The 19,628-nt window shown below is 38.6% G+C and overlaps 1 protein-coding gene across 2 annotated transcripts in view; it reads left to right on the plus strand.

Moving 5' to 3' along the window:
- The first annotated feature begins 3,057 nt into the window (after positions 1-3,057).
- LDAH (lipid droplet associated hydrolase) overlaps positions 3,058-19,628 on the plus strand; it is a 130,184-nt gene continuing 113,613 nt past the window's right edge. The window contains exons 1-2 of one of the 2 annotated variants that reach the window (XM_057427643.1): positions 3,058-3,185; positions 12,009-12,167. In XM_057427643.1, coding sequence (XP_057283626.1) covers positions 12,014-12,167 — 154 coding nt within the window. In that variant the 5' untranslated portion in view covers positions 3,058-3,185; positions 12,009-12,013. Of the gene's footprint in view, positions 3,186-12,008; positions 12,168-19,628 lie in introns of those variants that run through there. The other variant, XM_057427642.1, reaches the window with a different exon arrangement.

Below are 19,628 nucleotides of genomic sequence, written 5' to 3' on the forward strand. Positions count from 1 at the left end.
AATTAAAAAAAAAACAAAAAACAAACAACAACAAAAACCCCCAAACCAGGACTGTATATAAATAAAAACTGTCACGGAAGCTGGACATAAAGATACAGAGAACCCCCTTTTTTTTTTTCTCCTATTGATTAAACGGGTAATTTAAAATATTAGACACTGCAGACAAACAAACTTCTTTAAATGGAATTGTATCTGTGTCCTGTGACAAAGCCTATACATCATTATTGTAACTCTACTTTTAGTAAGCTCTCTCAAAAAATACTGTGCTTTAACAGCATGAAGACTAATGTTTTAACTGTAAAAGAATCACTGAATTCTTTTATCTTCCTGTAGGCTACTCTTGCGGCATGAGCTTAAAAATGACTGGGTTTCATATCTACAGATAATCTGCTGAAAATAATAAATTGTGAGGTGTGTCTTAGTGATACATATGTATGTGTACACATATATTGTTCCACTTCACTAATAAACTTATGAATTATAGAAGCAGAAATCAGGAACACTTTGTCATTTGAAAATACATTCTCCAGATTGAATGTCAATGAATCTTTGAAGAAAGATTTGAATGCTGCAAAGATTCAAAATCTTTGATTCCTACATCAGATATGGAAATTTACCTTAAAAAATAAGTTCAGAAATTGGAGAACTGATGATTTTAAGGGATTATGAAGATTTTTCCCCTTATGTGAAGGTTGTAAGTGATGAAAACTCATATCTAAAAATCAGTTATGGAGATGAATGGAATGATTGTCTAATGTCACCTTTGAGTACACAGAGGCTATGCAAGTGATGAGCTAAGATAATAGACTATTAAACAAAACATGCCTCCTTCAAAACATCCATTTCACCTGCTTTATTGATTTACATTCCTCTGCAGTATTATTGGATTTTTAGCATAGACATTGGTTTGATTAACCTCTACTTTCATTTTTCATTTTGTTCAGTACACTCAACACCCAGATGGTCTGTAATCAATAAATTTAGCTGTAATTCACAAAGAATACCTACCAAGAAAAGCACATTACAAATAACGAGACAGAAACAACAAATAGCTAGCTTATACTGAAAAGGTTTTGCAGTAGAAATTACAATTAAGAATTACTTTCCATTTGACTTGGTTTCAAAAACCATTGTATAGGCTTTTGTCATTATTTCCCCAACATACTTCTCCCATCAGCTTGTCTTACGAATTCCATTTTACTTAGTGCTTTCCATGGAAGAATTTCAGGCTTGTGAAAAACTTTGTCACATCTTTCCAGATCTTTTGTAGCTTCACTGTGCCCTTTCTGAGAGGTGGGTGCAGACCTCATCAAAGCAGTGAATACATCACCATTACAGAGGGAGAATTATGGTATTCATTTCCAAATGGTTACTAAATCCTACTTGGCTTTGACAGCCAGAAGCACTAAGCACTGAGATTTCATACAGCATCTCTTGTGACTCCAAGGTCTCACTCATGAACTGCAATCATTTGTTAAGAGCCTTTTATTCCATCTAAACACTCAGTTTTAGCTCATGTGTTAACACGTCTATCATTTTACTGCTATCCTTAGGAATTTAAAGGTCCTTCTCAACCTGACAATTACATTTACTAACCTGAACAACTCAATATGAACAACAGGTTTTACTACTACGCTATCCTCCCTTTACCAGACTATTTACATTTATATTTAAAAGACTATGACTATGTTCACACAAATTCCTCTACAACCCTACATGTTAAAAAAATCCATTGAAAAAGATCATAATTGATTCTTATCTTTACTTTTCACCAGGTGTCCATCCATCTGAAGGCTCTAACCTTTACCTCACAACCACTGACTCTTCCTTAGAAGAACCTTTGACAACAGCTCTTGCCCAAACGCCTTTTGGAAATCCAAGTTAATTGACCCAGTTTACTGTGGCCAGGTATGGTCACTTGGCTCTTCCAGAGACTCACACAGACTTCTGAGCCACGATGAGCCATGAAAAATGATGCTGATGGTTCTCTGGTGCATCGTTCTTATTCCTGTTCACTGGCTCTTGTCTTCATTATTATTCCCACTGATTTGATCAACATACCATTGATCTTAGGGGCTCCTCTTGGAGCAGTTCAGGTTTTGGCAACAGGCAGCACTCACTGGTTGCTCCAGGCAGTGCTCCAATGCCATCTGTAGCACGTGGTTACATGGCACATCCAGCAGTCCAAGTGTTTCATGCCCGAGTCCCTCCATAACTCCTGGATAAACACCATCTGAAGTTGCCAATTTCCTATTATTCAGTTTATTTTCTGTTTACCTTCTACCATGATTTCAATTGGAAACAGCTTCTTCAACACCTTTCTCTAAAAAGCAGTGTTCAGCATGAAAACCTGCCTAAGGACCTCTTTGACAAGCATGGGTCTTAGATTTTTTTTGTTACAGCCTTTTCTTCCCTGGGATCCTTTCACTTATTTAATGAACATACAGGCACCATAGCAGGATCCTGGTGGGTTGAGAAACGATTCACTACTACTTTTCATATCTTTGGAAGTTAATAATCAGATTTTTTTTTTCTTGGGGGGGGGGGGGGGGGGGCGGAGCTTGTGTTTCTGTGGTTACTCCAGGTGCTCAGGTCCAGCTTCCTCATTTAGAAGCAACATCAAACACGTGGAAGGGCAAGTGTGTCCTTCTGCTGCCGCTTTCTCTGCTTTCTGTAAGCATCTCACCTTATTTTGCTCGTTGAAAATACTTTATTTTTTTCTTTGCCAGAATTCCCAAAGAAACTGTGAGGTTTGGGCAAGCGTTAATGATAGAAACCTAAAGTAATCCCTAAGAGGTGCGCCCCGGGGGAACCCGGCTCTTGCTCCCCCCTTTCCTCGCCGGCGGCTAGTGCCGGTCTCACTGGTTCCCTCGCCGGGGGTTGGGGCGGCGGCAAAGGCCACAACTCAGACTAACACAACAACCCAAAAGAAAACCCGCTCCTCACGGGGCACAAGCGACCACTACCCCTTCAGAGCGGGGCGGTGGCGGGAGGCGGGGCTCTCCTCAGCCCACCCAGCGAGGCTCAGGCGGAAGGAGCGGCTTGGCCGTGCCCGCCCCTGCCGCCGCCGCGCCGTACGGCCTCGCCGCCTGCTTCCGCCCGGTCTGGGCAAGACGTCGTTGGCGCCGGCGGCTTCATCGCTGCTGCTGCTCTTCTGGGTGCCGGGGAGCCTGCGAAGGGAGAAGGTATGTGCCTCAGCGGCGCTGCGGTCTCTGCGCTCTCCGCCGCCTCGGGGCGCCGGGCGGGACGGGGACAGCATGAGGGGCTGTGTCCCGCGGAGGGCGGGCGGTGGCGAGGCCGGCCGTCCCCCCCAGGGCTTCCGCGGGGTACTCCCCTCCCTTCTCATCCCCTGCCCGACGAGTGGTAACGGGTCTGAGTTGTGAACGAGCCTCGCCGAACCAGGTGGCGACACCCAACGGTGCCGTGCACTGCGGCAGCCGGTAGCCCAGTGTTGGGGCGGGCACGGCGCCCCGCTGAGGGGTGAAGTGTCCCCCTGGGCCTTGTGTAACAGCTCTGCGGAACTCAGGTACACAGAACCGTGTTTACTTCGTAATGTTAATGATTTCTAGGCGTAGGATTAAGGGTGGAGTAATACAGCCCATGTGGTAAGCAGTACTTTGGTCATACTCCTCTGGCTTATTTTTCTTTGGGTTGGGAGGAGAGACTTCAAGAAATTAGTCTTAACCAGGTCTCCTTTTCCAGGAGATAACTGCGGTGATGCTACTTGTAATGTTTTTTTTCTCTATGTCAGCCCTTGTTCCTGTGAAGCATCTCTTGGAGCTGGCTGATGCTCGTTTTCTAACCTGCAGGTTAACACGCAGGAAGAAAATGTCTGTTGCCTGAAGGGCCTATAAATGAGGGAAATAATATAAATTCTTAAAAGTGATATGAGATTTACAAGTGAAGTGTTTTTTAATAGAGGAATTATTGGTTTGGAAAAGCAGTGTCTAGCAGGTGTGCACACCCTCCTTCAGGAACTCTGTCTGTTAGGTTTGTCCTTTGTGCTGGTCCCACAGCATCATCACTGTTAGGAAATACAGGCTCGAAGGTTGCTGCTACAAAAGAGGGAAAATGCCTGTACCAGACAGGAGGTAAGCAGCAGGTTTAGGAAGCGGTGTAAATCCTGGCATGGAAATGTATCATTAAAGAAATTAAGATAATGATGAAGCACCATTGAGGCATGACAGTTGTTGGGGGCTTTCTTATTGGTAACACTTTGCTTTTGCAAAAATGATGAAGCAGCTTCTTTTCTTTCGATTTAAGTATGATATAAAGCAGTTGCATCAGAAGACTTGAGTACGTTCAATGATGCAGGCCCTTATCTTTTATGGTGCAGTATACACCTGGCCCTCTGGAACTCTACGATATCCAGTTAAGGTTTGAGAGTCCATCTGAATGGACATGTTGCAGAATCTGGATATGACTTTATATTCTGTGCGGCTTGGAGACTAGACACCTTCAATTATTGCTTAGGATTATTGCAGTTCCCTAATTTCTAGTGGTACTTGCTTATGACGCCAGTGAGGGTAGTGTTTGTACATTTACAGAGCTGGGTAAGTGATGGCAGTAACTTTTAACATTTTCCATTAAGGCGTGTACTACAAGGATTGAGTAAAAGCAGTTGAAGTCAGTGATTTTTCAAGAATCTTTGACAGTACCATGAACAGATGCCATGAAAGAGGCAACTGTGTATGATTCTTCTTAACCTAGTCCCACTCTCTAAGTATCCACTCAGCCTGCAAAGAAGTGCAGCTCAGGAACTTTCTGGAAGATATGTATTAAAAACTTGATGTTCCACAGTGGATTTCTTCTCCACCAGCTCATCCTTGCATTTAACCCATGTGGAACTCTAGTGTTTGCAACATCCAGCCTCAAGTAGGTCTGTGGGTCAGATAACCCACTAACTTGGGAGGCACCTCTGTTGGTTTTAAATGATCTTTCTGCTACTTCTAGTTGGTATTTCCTACTTTTTAAATTAGAGGAGACAATAATTGGTTATTACCAATTTATCTGCTTCATGTGATTCACAAAGGCAATTACAATAAATTGTTTAAGGGTTAAAGTAAAGCAAAATTCCCAGTATGACTGCCAAGCTAAAGAACTTGCCAGAAAATTTGAGAAGATTTACTCTAAAGCTTCCTAATAGCACTTCTGTTACCAGGATTTTTATTGATAGCTTTGATTTCTTTTGAATTACTTTTTTTTTTTCCATTATTGTGATTTATTATAGTGAGGGTACTTTGTCTGGAAAAAGGGGTGGTCCCCATTTCAGTTAACATCTAGGTTACATTTACCAAGTATTAAGAGCAGAATTTCAAGGTTTAATCTTAATGGTGTTGTGCATCCATTTGTACAGATTATGGAGGACAGGTAGTTTTTGCTTGCTTAAATCTGACATGCTCTTAATAGCAATAGAACTAGTTTTTTTTTTTTCTGCTCTTGACAAACCACTGTGTAATACTATGAATTTTTAGCAAAATGTTTGACTAAATTTGATTCCAGCTTACACTTTGAATGATAACACTTAGATGTCCAGTAAGGTTTGTAAACAGGTTACACTGAAGGAAGTAATTCTGAAAAAAAAAGAATATTTATAAAAGGAAACAGATGAGTAATATGTAAGGTCTGAGCTTAACAGTGTCTTAATTTTGAAACAAATTCAAGTTTTCACACCAGAATAGTAGCCGGAGAATAGTCAACTAGTGAAATGAATGAGAACTGTTACATACCTAGCTAGGATTGCTCAGCCACTTAAGGCAGCTGTGCACTGTGTGGTAAGTGCCTTGTTATCTATCATGTGTTAGGTAATCCTGATGTGTCAAAACAACGTCTAACCAGAAATGCTACAATTCCAAGTATGGCAGTTTTTCTCCTGTCAGTATCCTTGTTTCTTTCCTCAGTATCTTTGCTTCCTCCTGCAGCTGTCAGTAGCCATGATGTTCTTTTGGTTCTTTTCCTGTCTCATCTCCTGCTTCTGTTTAGATCCTGTTCCCATTGTCCTTTGTCTAGACAGATTCTTTACTCAAATAAAAAAACAAACCCACCAAAGTTTAACTCCCTCCCTCCCAAAACCAACCAACCAAAAACCAAAAAACGCTCAAAAAACAAACAACAAAACCTTTACTGATAAAAAAATTATTGTGGAAATGCAACCCATGAAATTTTACCCCTCAAAAAAAATTGCATCATTTATTGGAAATGAGTATCAGATGATAGCTAGATTATTATTTGTACCCGAGATGAACACAGGCTTTGGTCATGTGTGTAAGTTATATGTGGTCATGTGTTGTCAGGGTTTTGCAGCCTTATCTTGATGGGAGAAGCTGGGTCCCTGAGCAAAACAGTGATACTTCAATGGTTACTCTTGTTCTGAGGAATGAGCTAGGAGTGTTTCCAGCATGGTTACTGGAGTTGTAGGTCTGTGTGTCAGAGCTCTGGCGTGTGCCAGCCTTCCTGCGGCACTGGTTCTGGGAGGAACTTTTTGCCTACTGCACTAGTTTCTCCAGCCTGACGGTTCAATTCACTGTCCTGTCCACTTGGTGAGCACAATGATGAACATGTTCATTGCTTCTTACTGGAAAGGACTTGGGCTCCAGGCCTCACATTAATATTACTGTAGTGACTTAGGTAGGGATCTGATGCCATCTGGTATTATTGTTTGTAGTCTCTCATTTATGTCTCCTGTTCATTGATTCTCCTGTTTGATTTCCCTTCCCTTTTGCACAGAGCTGCATACAGTCTGTTTTCATGTCTCTTCTTGCAGCAGTGCCTTCCTAGTCCATTTAGGTTAGTAAATGAACAGCAGAACGTAAAGCTGCTGCAGAAAAAAATAAGGAGGTGGTAAGCAGCAAACACAGGTTGATAGATAAGTGGAGAATGCTGTTGTGACTAGTAAACTGGTCTACTGTATTTAAAGTAATTACGTCCTTGTTGGAAAGCAAGAAAACCATCAGTCACTAGAGCATTAAGTTAAAGGAGAGATTAACAGTTGAAGTAAGAACACATGCAAGTTGAAATAATAAAGCAGGAAGAAAAGAAAAAAGTGTTTTGAATTCAGAGCATGTGTTAGGCTGAAGGAGAACAGCAAACATGGAGATACAGAAGAAACATACAGAAATGAGGAGTAGTTCCATAAGGAGATTCATGCTGAACCGCACAGCAAAGGATGGGGGAAGCCAAATCAAGGACAGCATGATGCTAATTGGATTGCTGTATAGTTTCCTGCTTTGATATCTGCTTCTTGCTAGTATTCATTATGCTCTTTGAGCTTTGCCTTACTTAATAAGAACAAAGAAAGAGTAGTGCTCTCCACTGAGTAGTGAATCTTGTTCTCATAGGAGGTGGAAAAGGAGGTATTTAACATAAGATGAAGCAGTAGTTGCTTTTTACTGCTTTTGCCTGTCCTTATTGCTGCTGCAAGATGGAAGCTTATTCAAATGCTTAAGTTTTGGGTACTGTGGTTTAAATGCATATATAGGTTACCATTACTTTAAATTCTTGAATTTTTGTGTTTCATTGAATATTGTCCAGATTACCTATATGACTTAAATGCTTGTCCAAAAGAAATATGGGACTTGCAGTTGTTTTTTGTTTCTTTGCCTTTTTTGTTGTTGTTGTCTTAGAAGAAAAAATAAGAATATAGAACATGCAGTTGCAGAGTCAAATATTTCTTTGACCTTTTCTCTTTTGAAAAGATGCACACTTCTCATTTTCCCTATGGATAGTAGGAATCAAATGGCAAAGAAGAGTCATGTTTCTTTAGTGAGCGTTTGTTTTTTTAGAGGACAAGCAAACCTATTTGTGCATGTTTTTTCTCTCTCAGTACCATTTTTAATTTCTTCCTTGTGCATGTGTCCTTGGTTATCTGTTCTTTCACTGTTTTTGCAGGTATTCTGCTATTTCTCTTATTGAAACAGTCCTTTGTGAAAGGCTGTATTAAATCTTCTCCCATGTAATTCACATGTCTGTTCAGTTTTTAATGTGCTCTGTTCCGGGTAGTGGTATGTGCTGAAGTTTGAAGGCAACTAATGTTTCTTTCCTCTGCATCCAAACCTTAGCATGATGGACTCTCATTCATCAGGTATATCATTCCCACCTCTAACTTCAGCAAGATTGTAACCCAGTCTGTAACCATGGTGTTATGTTTCAGTTTTGCCCAGTGGCTCCCAAAATACTGATGTTCAACATAGTCTATATTCAAATAAACAACTACACAAAATACATACTTCACAGATTTTACCGTATTTGTGACAATTTTCTGATGCTGTCCATTCCAAACTGTGATTTATTCCTCTTTGATTTTCTAGTGTAGAATTTTGCTTTTTGTCTGGTTTTCCTGCAGGCAGCTGATAAAGTTAATTTACAAGATTCTTTTGACATGTGTCTGCTGTTTCTGTGAAATTTGCTGGTCAGAAGGGACCTGGCATAGTTTTGTCCATGGAAACCTCCTTTACCATGAAGACATTGTACTTCAGAAGCAGCTTTTTATATTCTCTCACATAAATATTCTATCTTTATTTGACCAAGGTTTTACTAACATTGTAGTCTAATCTCAGAACATATATTTAAAGGATATTTGTTATATCCACCTGTTATTCCTGTCTGCCACTTCCTGTTTATTCCTCCATGAGTTTTCAGTTTTAAACTCCCCAAGATTTTACTCTGGGTCCATTACTGTAATGCAGTATTTGGAGGGAAAGCTGTCTGTGGAAGTTACTTAATTTGTCCAGTATATCTCAATACTGTGTGCAAATAAACAATTTTTTTCTTCCTTTGGGACTAAAAATTTTCACAGAATCCCATTTTCTGCTCTGGAAAATACCCTGTATTGCATCAGATTATGGCATCCTATTCATGCAAAGGAAACCATCATTACTTCCTTAAGTGCATTTGTTTCTTTAAGCAATAATTTCTTGCTCATTTCTTCTTAGATCATTAGCATTATTTGTTTTATCATCATGTCTGCATCTTAACGGGGAAACTGGGGACTTGCTAACAGCATAGCTATCACTTTCTTGTAATCTGTGGGATACCTGGCCTTAGTTAAGCTTATGAAGTTACTTGAAGAAAAACCAAAGCAAAACAAACTCGGTGTTTTGGGGTCATTTTCATTTTGGTAGCTCTGAACACTTCACAAATACTTTGTGATGCTGTAGCTCTTTTTTGAAAGTGGAAGTTACAATCTGGGTATTATTAAATAGATTGACAGGACATGATATGTAGGCCCTCTTTCACCATGTGCTGAAATGTGTTTGATAAAATGTATTCCACTTTTAGAATGTCATGTCTTTTTTCCTTTTCGGTACATTTATAGTTCCTGGTATTGTATGAAGCCTCAGGGGATTCTCAGCTACACCAGGGAAACTTCCCTGAATTTACTTATGCTTGCCATGACTCCAGTGCTACATGTTTCTGAGTGGTAAAGTTGCAATGGCAAATGGAGGACCTTTAGACGTTCCAAGCAACAAGGGCCCTGGACACCCTGGGATGTATATCTTACGGCTTTGTGGTATCTCGTACGTCAAATCTACTTCAACAGTCTTTTCTCCTGTATGTTACACCGCTGTTTTATGCAACTTACATTTGCCCTTGTGATTACCGTTGCATCTCTGCTTCAACATTATTTGTCAGATAAAGTACAGCAACTTGTTTGTCCTGTCTTGTGCTTACATAGTCTGTAGGCCAAATATCAGTCCTCTGACTCAAGTTACATTGTGCAGTTCTAGATCGAGTTTGTGACAATTCCTTCATTAAACACTGTTTTGAATGACAATTTTATTACTCCCAAGTTGTCTTTCTAATAAAATGGCAAGTCCAAGTAATAGTGTAGGATGGAGCAGTTAATGTGCTATCAGGACAGTCACATAACTAAGCACAGTATATGCAAAGGAAACTTAGTTGGACTATCATTCTTTTACTTTGGAGTCACTTGAGCCAAGGATGACTTTGAAGAGACTTAGTGATATGGCAGAAGTAATTTTCTTCTTGTGGATAAGTGTTTCCATCTATTCTTACCTGAAACAATGACAGTAGGTGGAGTCCAGATCAGTAGTAAAAAACCTAATTGTATATGTTGGTTTGTAAGTGCAAGTGCATGTCTAAGTTCTCATTATGTATTTTTTCATTGCTTAATTTATGACCTTATGTTGCAAACTCCAGTTGGAGTAGTTAAAGTTAAACTTTACAACTGATTTTATTGGTTCATGAGAGAAACTTTCTATAAAACCTGATTTCTTATGTAAGGACTTGTTATTTTGCTTCTTGTGTTGTAAACACCTCAGAAAAGGGATGCCAAGCTTAATGTTTACTTTGGTTGTTGATGTAACTGCGTTTCTTTGTCAGAGCTGCTCTTGCCTTATTTCAGCTTTGAATAATGAAGAAATAAAAGCAGGAATAATGTATTCAAAAATATAACTTATTATAGTTTGACAAAATTAATTTCAATTATTTACGCTCCAGTCACTGTAAGTTAAAGATGATTACATGATGAATAATGAATGAAGTAGTAAAGAGGTCTCCTTTGGTATTAAATGAACTTTTTTGGGGGGAGGTGAGGTTAGGGATGGGGGGGGGGGGGAAGCTTCATCCAGACAGTTGTGTTGTAGTTGAAAGTATTAAACAACACTTCACCCTTCCCTCCAGAAGCATTTTTCTATTTGTATTTTACTCAATTTTTTTCAAGGTGGTACTTGGTAATTCAAAATAAAACATTAACTGTCTATTTTGCATTACCTGTTTTTTAATTTAAACTTGAATTAAAATTTAATTAAATTGAAAATATTTAATTTGGATAGCTTTTCCATTAGAGATGTTCATGTATTGGTCTGTGATTCAATGTATTGGATAAAGAATGCATAGTCTTTCCTGTAGTAATTTATCCAAGTTTTTCAAGTCTATTTAATCTAGGTCTGTTGCTTCAGAAATCTAAAATGGGGTTCTTAAAAGATTAGAAATACTCTGAAGAGCTTAAAAAGCCCTTGAAGTTGATACAGACAGCTTTGTGGACTTACCAGGCACCATTGTGAGTGATGTGCATGTGTGATCATACTCAGCAAGGGCTTCTGACTGTGTTTGGTAACTACATGTGTGCTTGGTAAATGGTTATTTGTGCAGATGCTTGTACATGTCGTAATTCACGTTGATGACATTTTAATTTGTAAGTAGTCACTTGATGAAGTAGCTTTTTTTACTGAAGGAAGGATATGGGAGTTCGGTCAATCAGCCAGTTCCAAAGCAATAGCTTAATAATTTCATATATGGAAGACACACGAACTAATGAACATGCCTTGTTTATTTGGCCACATACTGTTTTCATTCAGATAACCAAATACTTTAAGAAAAGTTAAAAAGGTGAGCATAAATATTTGCCTGAATTGATCAAATCTTGATTGGGTTTAACTGATGGACCCCTTCTTTGATCCTTAGAAAATCTCTAGAGATGCAAGTTATGCACCACTAAAAATTATGAGCCCACCTAGTGCTGGAAGGTAGTCTAGTAGTTAGCATGTTTCTTTTGGTCCCTAGTATTTTGTTCTGGGTTTTATTCCAGTTGGGTTTTGCTGAGGTTTTTTTGGGTTGTTGTTTTTAAGTGATACGGTGCTCCCATACCTGAGGTAAACTTGCGAAGACATTCATGCAGTAGTTCTGTTTGTTTGGTATTTATTCAATGGTCAAATAGGTTTCAGCTAAATCTTGTTGGTGAGTGTGAATAAGAAATTTTAAACAATTTGCCTTCAAGGTAGAATAGATCTTACTGTCCAGTTCTTTACCTTTATGTTTCTGTGACAAAACCAGAAAGATCCTTTCTGTCATATAGTAGTAGTGGGTATTGACTTCTAAGACCTATTCAAACATCAAATACTGAATCGGGCCTCTGTTTACTGGAGATGACAGCTGTTTGGGGTGGGTAGTTCCAGGGTTTCTGAAATTACTCTATGAGAAGTGATAATAGTAAAGAGACAGCTATAAAAATATTTTCTGATCTAACAGTATCTTATTCTGTCTAATAGCAAACATGAAGTCCCTGTCAGAAGAGCCAGTCCCATTACATGAAGAATTTATCTACTGTTGCGGAGCTGCTACCCATGTCTTAAAGTGTGGGCCCTGGAAAGACCTCTCAAAAGATGAAAGTAAAAATCTACCCAGGCTCTTATTCATGATTATTCCTGGTAAGGAATTTTTTTGTTTAAGTCTGCAAGTGCGGTTATTGGGAAGGGTATGTTCAATTTCAAAAATCTCTCTAGAGAGGTGGTAGGATTTGTCTTGTGCATATAGCCCCCCTAAAATAATAGTATTGCAATGGTGAAACTTTTTTGTTGTATTTGATTACTGATGTTATCTGTATTTGTAACATTGCTGTAAGGTAAAACTCAGAGATAAGGATGTCTCATTTACTTGTTGCTGATGTTTTGCTGACTGCATTGGGTTTTTTGTTTTGTTCTGTTTCCATTGCTCTTTCTCCATTTATTTCTTGCACGTTGAAGTGATAGTGCAATATCAGCTGTGTGCCAACTGAAAGATGAACATTAAGGAAAAATTCTGAATCCAGGAATTTTTTTAAAGTGTGTTTTTTTTTTTTTTATAGTAGTGGGTTTTTTGCTTTGATTTTTGCATATGAATTTGCAAGCCTTATACAGTGTTCACCAAATTCAAGTTACATTTAAATCTGGTCATCTTACAAAGAAAGCTATAAACTTTCATTTTTCATTTAGCATATGTTAAAATTAATGAAGTCCTAAATTCATGAAGTATGTTAATGAACTGTAAGAGGTCTGCCATTAATGGGCTCTATATTCAATCACAAGAAACTTTTCATGCTAGCTAATGTAGTGGCAGGGCTGTATGGAGCTTATTTCCTGCAGCACACTTCTGTGAGGACTCCTTGATAACGTTTTACATTAACTGCATGAGTTAGAGACCAGAAATAGACATCAGTGAAATATTCAGAGTGCTTCTGTCACAGTCTGCAAACTTCTGCAAGTAGCAGGTTTATGATTCTGCTCTTATTTTGGATTTATGTTGGTAACAAACTGGAAGTTCTTTCACTGAGAAAGCAATTAAAAACACAGCAACCAAAATAATGCTATCTTCATTTTTAGGTACCCAAATTCAGTAGTGAATCAAATTACCCAAGCTCCTTGCTGTGGCTGGCAGGGAACTGACTAGATAATGCAGTTTTGCTTCTCATAAATTAGATGTTTTTTTCCCCTACTGATAGCCTTGAAGGGGAGTCTAATCTGCCAACACAGCCTTAGGACAGATCTAGATATTTGGGTCATCTGGCAACGTGTTTGTGTACCTAAACAGGATTAGACAGCATTCCCCTTGTGCTTTTATAACTTCCCGAGTAGGAAATGTGGAGCCCTTCTGCAGTCCAGCAATTTTCACACTTAAAAAGCATGTATCCCTAGTTGGGATTCTTTATGGAATGGAGTAGAGAGGGACAGAAGTATAGCTTGGTACAAGTCAAGGAAAGGAATATCCAGGCAAGGGCAACTTTCGCTCAAAAAGGAGAGTATACATAGCCAAATATTCAGTGATCTGGACTGAACATGGTTAGTCCTACTGTATATGATACATTGTTCTGTGTATTAAACTGCTCTGGTATGTATTTTTCCAGTCTTAATGAAATTCATGCATATGATTTTGTTTATGTGTAATCAAACAAAACAGGCATGGGAATAGGTATTGAAGAGAAAGATAAAATTCTCAGTTTCTGCTGGAATCCAAAAGTTGCAAGAGATTTGTAAATAAATTCTATATACTTTTTTTTTCAGTTGTGTTTTTGTAGTCAGATTTCTTCATAATGGGGAGGATTTCTCTCTATAGTCTGGCTTTCCGTTTCCTTAAAAGAAATATAAAAAATGGAGGGAGAGGAATGAAACCAACTGCAAAACATTCTTCTACTCCAATATCAGTGGCGAAATTCCTATTGACTTTGAATGAGGAAAGATTCTGCCTCCTGAGGACTGATAGCTCACTGCTTGAAGCAGTTGGGATGCAGAACGTGTAGCGGGGCTCAGTCCCGTTTAACTATGACAACCTAATGTTTTTATTAATGGCAGTCTTTGTAAACTTATTATAGTAGTTGAACTGTTTAATGTGCACTTTTTTGATCCATAACGTTTTTATCTTGTGTAAGCAAACCCTTTGTATAGGAGTAATAATGTATTTACTGATGTAATTAGTGTGTAAGAGGACCAATTTTTCCTCAGTCCAGAATATATGCATTTGTTGCCTTTTCTTCATATGAATTCTTTTCTATTAAAATCTATGAGATTCACTTGAGTAAAACTAAATGTGTACAGTTGAAGGATCAGGCCCATGGTTTTCTGGAAATGTAGGTATTATGGAAAGGACAGGAATTATTTTCTTTCCTCTTATGTCGTAAAGGTCTATTTTCCCTTTTGCAATGTTTGTTTAGTGTAAAATTAGCAGTGAAGTATAAAATCTGCTACAGCAATGTTTAACATTGCTTGGGTTCATTGAAAACCAGGATCCGCAAAGTGTAATGGAATATGTTGTTTTTTAAGAGTATCTGTCTATTTGTGTCTGTGTATTCATGAAACTTTTAACTTTGTAAATAAATACAGTACAAATTTTAAAACCACTGTGCTGTCTGGCTCGTGAAGTTTTGCTGTACATCAAGGTTTTTTTGCATTTCAGTGCAGGAGTGCATTGCAATACCTTCATTCCAGGCTTTGTAATTTTTGTTACCGTTGTTGTAAACTAGATAGTTAAATTTTGTTATTTACGGTCTTGTACTTGGGAAGCTTAGTTCATGGTTGATAATATATAATGTAAATAAGATTTTTTTTGTGTGGTAAAGCTTGCTACACAAGTTTCATTAATATACAGAAATGATTTCAGAATTTGGTTCTTCGGCATGCATGCAGAGTATTCCCTGTGCTTGCCAAGTTTCTTGATCTGCCTGCTTGCAGTTGGATTGCTGCTGGGTTATTGGATCACCTTATTTTACCAACTCATGCAGTGACTTGATCATATTTGAGGCCTATGAGAACTTAACCAGACACTTTTTTTTGAAGTAGAAAGATTTCATCTCCTGAGCTAATTCTTTGAGTCAGGAGCTGCTTCTGGTTTTCTGCACAAGAGAAAGTGGGGGCTTGGATTCCCATCTCCTCCTAGGAGTAGTTACATGCACTTACATCAACAAGACTGTTGTCACTTGGAGAGTACTTGAGTATTTTTCAGCAGTTAAGATAGTATAAACAGTTTGCTTGGGTTATGACAGGTCTTTAAAGTGAGACTTCCTGTTAGTTTTAAAGTCTTTGAAGCTCTATTTTTGTCTGTAATCTAGGGACTCTGAAAAGCTTTCAGTATATTGTCTGGCTTTGTCTTCATCTGCTGTTTTTGTCGCCCTCAACATTTGCATGAGAGAAGTTATATTAAGGATCACTCTATAATAATTACTTGTACTAAAACTAATGATATGTTCCTGAAGCTTTGTTTATTTGTGTTTTTTTTTTTTTTAGTTCCTAATAAAATAGCTTTTTTAAAGTTATTTATTATTCACTCTGCTCAGCAGTCATGGGTATGAATAGTTCTTCAGAGGTCTGCTCTCACCCCTGAGACCAAGGGGTTTATTTAGTATTAAAAGAATTTATTTCTTCATTCTAGAAACTGTGTAAAGCATACTTACTCCAATTTTCTTCAATTGGTTTTAGAATGTGCTTTGGTTTGCACAAAAGTCATGTGATGAAATGCTCTTGTTACTATGTAATCTGTATGTTGTAACCATTCTTCCACAAGAACTAGTAAGGATCTAGTAAGGACTCATTGTATCCGCAGATTAGGTTGCAGTTTGTAGCTTCTGACAGCGTTGGTCAGAATGTAATCCAGAATCCTGTATGTGAATCTTGGTACTTAATGTGTAATTAGATCAATAAAAAGAAGATAGATCAAAGCTGTGAAGCAAATTCTGATTTTGAGATACTCAAGGAAGGCACACCCATCATTTCAGACACTACTTTTTAAGTCAGCAGTGTTCTCCGTTTGCCTTTAAAGTACAGATGGAGGAAAGACAAATGCTGCTTCCAATGGACAGCTAGCTTAAGAGGTAAGAAGACTTTTTTTACCTCTTGGGCAAGGGGATATGTAGGTTCTGGGTCATATTCTGCTCTATATACTCTGCTCTCACAATCACTGAATGAACTCCAGCAACAATTTTGTAAACAAAGTTGAGAACCTGTTCTATTTGAATGCTTTAGGCAGTAAAAGCTGCCTGTTTTCCTCTTCTGGTTTTGTGGTTTGTGGGGTTTGTTTTCATTTGTTTTTTGACTGAATAGTGCCAGAGCATCAGCAGTAGGAAAAATGTCCAACCTTACCTCATCTTTTACCTCTGCAGTTTTGTAATTATCAGAGCTCTCCTGTGGTTTGTTTTGGGTTTGTGTTGGTTTGTTGTTTTTTTTTTGTTTTTTTTTTGTTTTGTTTTTTTGCTTGTGTTTTGCTTTGGGTCTGGGTTTGTGTTGTTTTTTTTTTTTTTTAATAGAGTCAGTATGAGTCCATGTCACCTAGCTCAGAAAGGAACTATAAGGCCCAGTTTTATCCAGCCTAATATTAAACACCTAATTAAGATGCTAAAATAAGGAGCATAAATTCCTGGCTACTTTATATAATCAGTAGCTAGGGCTGGGCATGAGCATTTCTGCCTACTGAGAGCTTAGTTAGTCTGAGACGTTGTGAAGTCTCCAGCTCTTGGCTGTGTGAATACCTGGGCAGTCTGCTCTAGCTGCTGCTGCAGCCTTTAAAAAGGTAATAAAGATAAGTATATGGGTAAGGTAGTAAAGATAAGTATATAGATAACTTTAGGTAATCTAATACTTGATTAAAATTATCCACTCTTTCAAGAGCTGTAATTTAAGGTACCTGTCTCTCCTTCCTTTCACAGCCATACTGCATAGTAAGCACCTTAACAGTGAAATTGGGTTTGAGTGTTATGAACCAAATAGAATGAAAAACTGGTAAGGAATGAAGTATGGTACTTAAACATAGTATGAAAAGAATATTCCAGAAGAGGGAGCTGTTTTAAAGATTAGACAAAAATACAGTGGGTTTATTTGAAAGCTTTTTTGCTAAAATAACCAGATATGCTGTGTACTACCAGGCTTTAGGCTGTCATCTGAATAGCTAGATAAGCACTCACTGTTTCTCTACTATATGCATAAACAAACAAAAAATTAATTTTGTAAGACCATTCATGTGACAGTGATTTATCAGTTATGTTGGTTGTTGAGGATCATAAAAATGTCTTTTACGTGTGTTAGGAGGAATGAAATAAAGGAAGTTCAGTTAGAGCAGAGAATGTAAGGGTTGGAGTGCTAGGGCTTCTGTTCCCAACCTTTCCACTATGCTTTTTTTCATTAGATGGCCAGTCATCCTCACAACTTGTGACCAAACCACCAAACAAATCTTCTTCCTTCACATTTGCAACACTTAAATAATCTATCACCCAAGTCTCTAAACTAGCATTCAGTTACAGTCAGCTAACACCAAGTAAGTAACAATAAAAACACAGGTGCATAGACTGAGACAACAAATACTACTCCTGGATTGGAGCTCCATGGGCAGCTCCAATCCTAGTGATTATGTGAAATTCTTGTGACAGGATGTATAACTATCTGATGTACATCGGTAAATATCCCAAAGGACATAATCACATTTAAATAGTTCAAGTCTTTATTAAAGAAATAATTTCTTTAACTTTTGATTTTGGTGCTTGGAATTAAGTAATGCTTGTAGATGCAATGAACATTTTTAGATGAGAGTCATAGAGTATAACTGCACTGGTGTTCCTGCTACATAGGATGCTGGGTTACATAACTACTTGCACATTATTTTGCTCAATCCTGTATCATGTACTTTTGTTGACTTAAAATTGAAGCTGAAAAAGCTGTTTCCTGTGTGGATGTATATTTTCCATCGTATTAATACTGTACTTTCTTTACCTTCAGTTACCTCTACTAGTGTTAAGATACCAGAAGTTGCATGGGTTCTATTCCTTTGCTTATTTTGACCGTACTTTCCCATGTAAAGCAGTGCTGCTGTTGTCCATCCCCAGCTGAACCAACAGAGCAGAGAAGAAGGGAAATTTAGGTGCTCAAAAATGAAGATGATGTTATTTAACACACCTGGTCTAGGGAATCAACTTAAGAGTCTTGTCAAGGGAGCCAAGACTCCAACCAAACAAGGCAGGTGGAGGATTATGCAGCTCAGAATGGCATCTAGTCACATGCAGCTAATCAGCAGGAACAAAAGAAGTCTCAATTTTGCATCTAGAATTCTGTCCCAGGGTGGATGTTTATATCCAAACAGCTGAGCAGGGTGGCCTCTCTGTGTCTGCACAGTTACCCTATTTAAGAAAGGTTCCTCTTTTGCATACTAGCTTAGCAGGAGCATTAGTCATCTGTTGTGTGGTATTTGTGCTGCTTGGAATTGAACTTAGCCCTGAAAATGTTATAGTTGAGCAGACTATTCACTGTAAAGCATCCTGCCTGACTGTGAGTTAGCCATGAGAGAATGACAGTGAATCTGCATCCCTTTCATGGAGGGAGAAGGAGAAACACTCTGCTCTTTTCCTGGGGCGTTTTTCTGCACAACTACAGTGTAGGACTTGAAGCAACCACTTGATGCTTTGAATGTGTTACTTGCCTGCTGGGCTGCTTTTCAGACTGGATCTGGGAAAGCTAGCTCGTGTTCCTAAAATTGTCAAGATTGTCTTTCCCTGTGTCCCACCTGCCTGTGTTAAGACTTTTATGTTACCAGCATCCCATAATCGGAGTCTTCCTGGGAAGTCTCTACCATTCCCTGCTTTTATTAATTAGCAGGTAAAACCTAAGTAGTAGAACCTCTCTTAGGATTTGGGCAACCTGTAAAGAGACTGGGTAGCTGGTGCAGGCTGTTCATAAAGCTCATGCATTCAGGTAGCTTTTAGAACTATCAGGTAAGGTATAAAGCAGATGTTGCTGAGACTAAAGTAGTGTGAAAGTTGAACTGTGTATATTAAGACCTACCAGGCACTGGAAATCTAAAATATCAATGCTTGGAGCACTTAGAAAGTTTCTTAAGGCCAGTATTTCACAATCCAAAATGTTTGTCAACAATACTGGCATAAGGTATTCCTGTTGCCTTTGCACTGTGCCACTCCACCTTTGGTTCTGCCAGAACAATAGTTGGAGAGATCATGCTGTGAATTAAATAAATGCATACATTATTCCTGGAGTCTTTTTAAAGCTGGAACAGTTCCCTGTTTGGGGTCGCAGAATGGCCCCACAGAGTTGTGCCTGTATAATTGGGGGTGGGAATGACAGTCAAGGCAGGAGATGGGAGTTCCTTCAGCTGGACTTGCTGCTGAACTTTCTGCTGTTAAATTATGGTGTTGATCTGCAACATGCAGCACATACATGTGGATTCACATGCTCAGTATTGAGCCTTCTCTGGGAGGAGTTGGTACCCTACCACTCACACCAGGTAGTAGTGGTTCACTGAGAATGCCTCTCCCTGGTGCTTTCTGCTTTTGTTTACACTGAAATTCCAGATGAAGCTGCCAATTCTTTGCATTTGACCCTGAGTTCTTAGATTTTGACCTGAAGAATTTGTGGTTTTCTTCTGCC

Source organism: Pezoporus wallicus, unplaced genomic scaffold (assembly GCF_028554395.1).
Source record: "Pezoporus wallicus isolate ANWC-B61680 ecotype Strahan unplaced genomic scaffold, APGP_CSIRO_Pwel_v1 contig_6464, whole genome shotgun sequence".
Lineage (NCBI taxonomy): Eukaryota > Metazoa > Chordata > Aves > Psittaciformes > Psittacidae > Pezoporus > Pezoporus wallicus.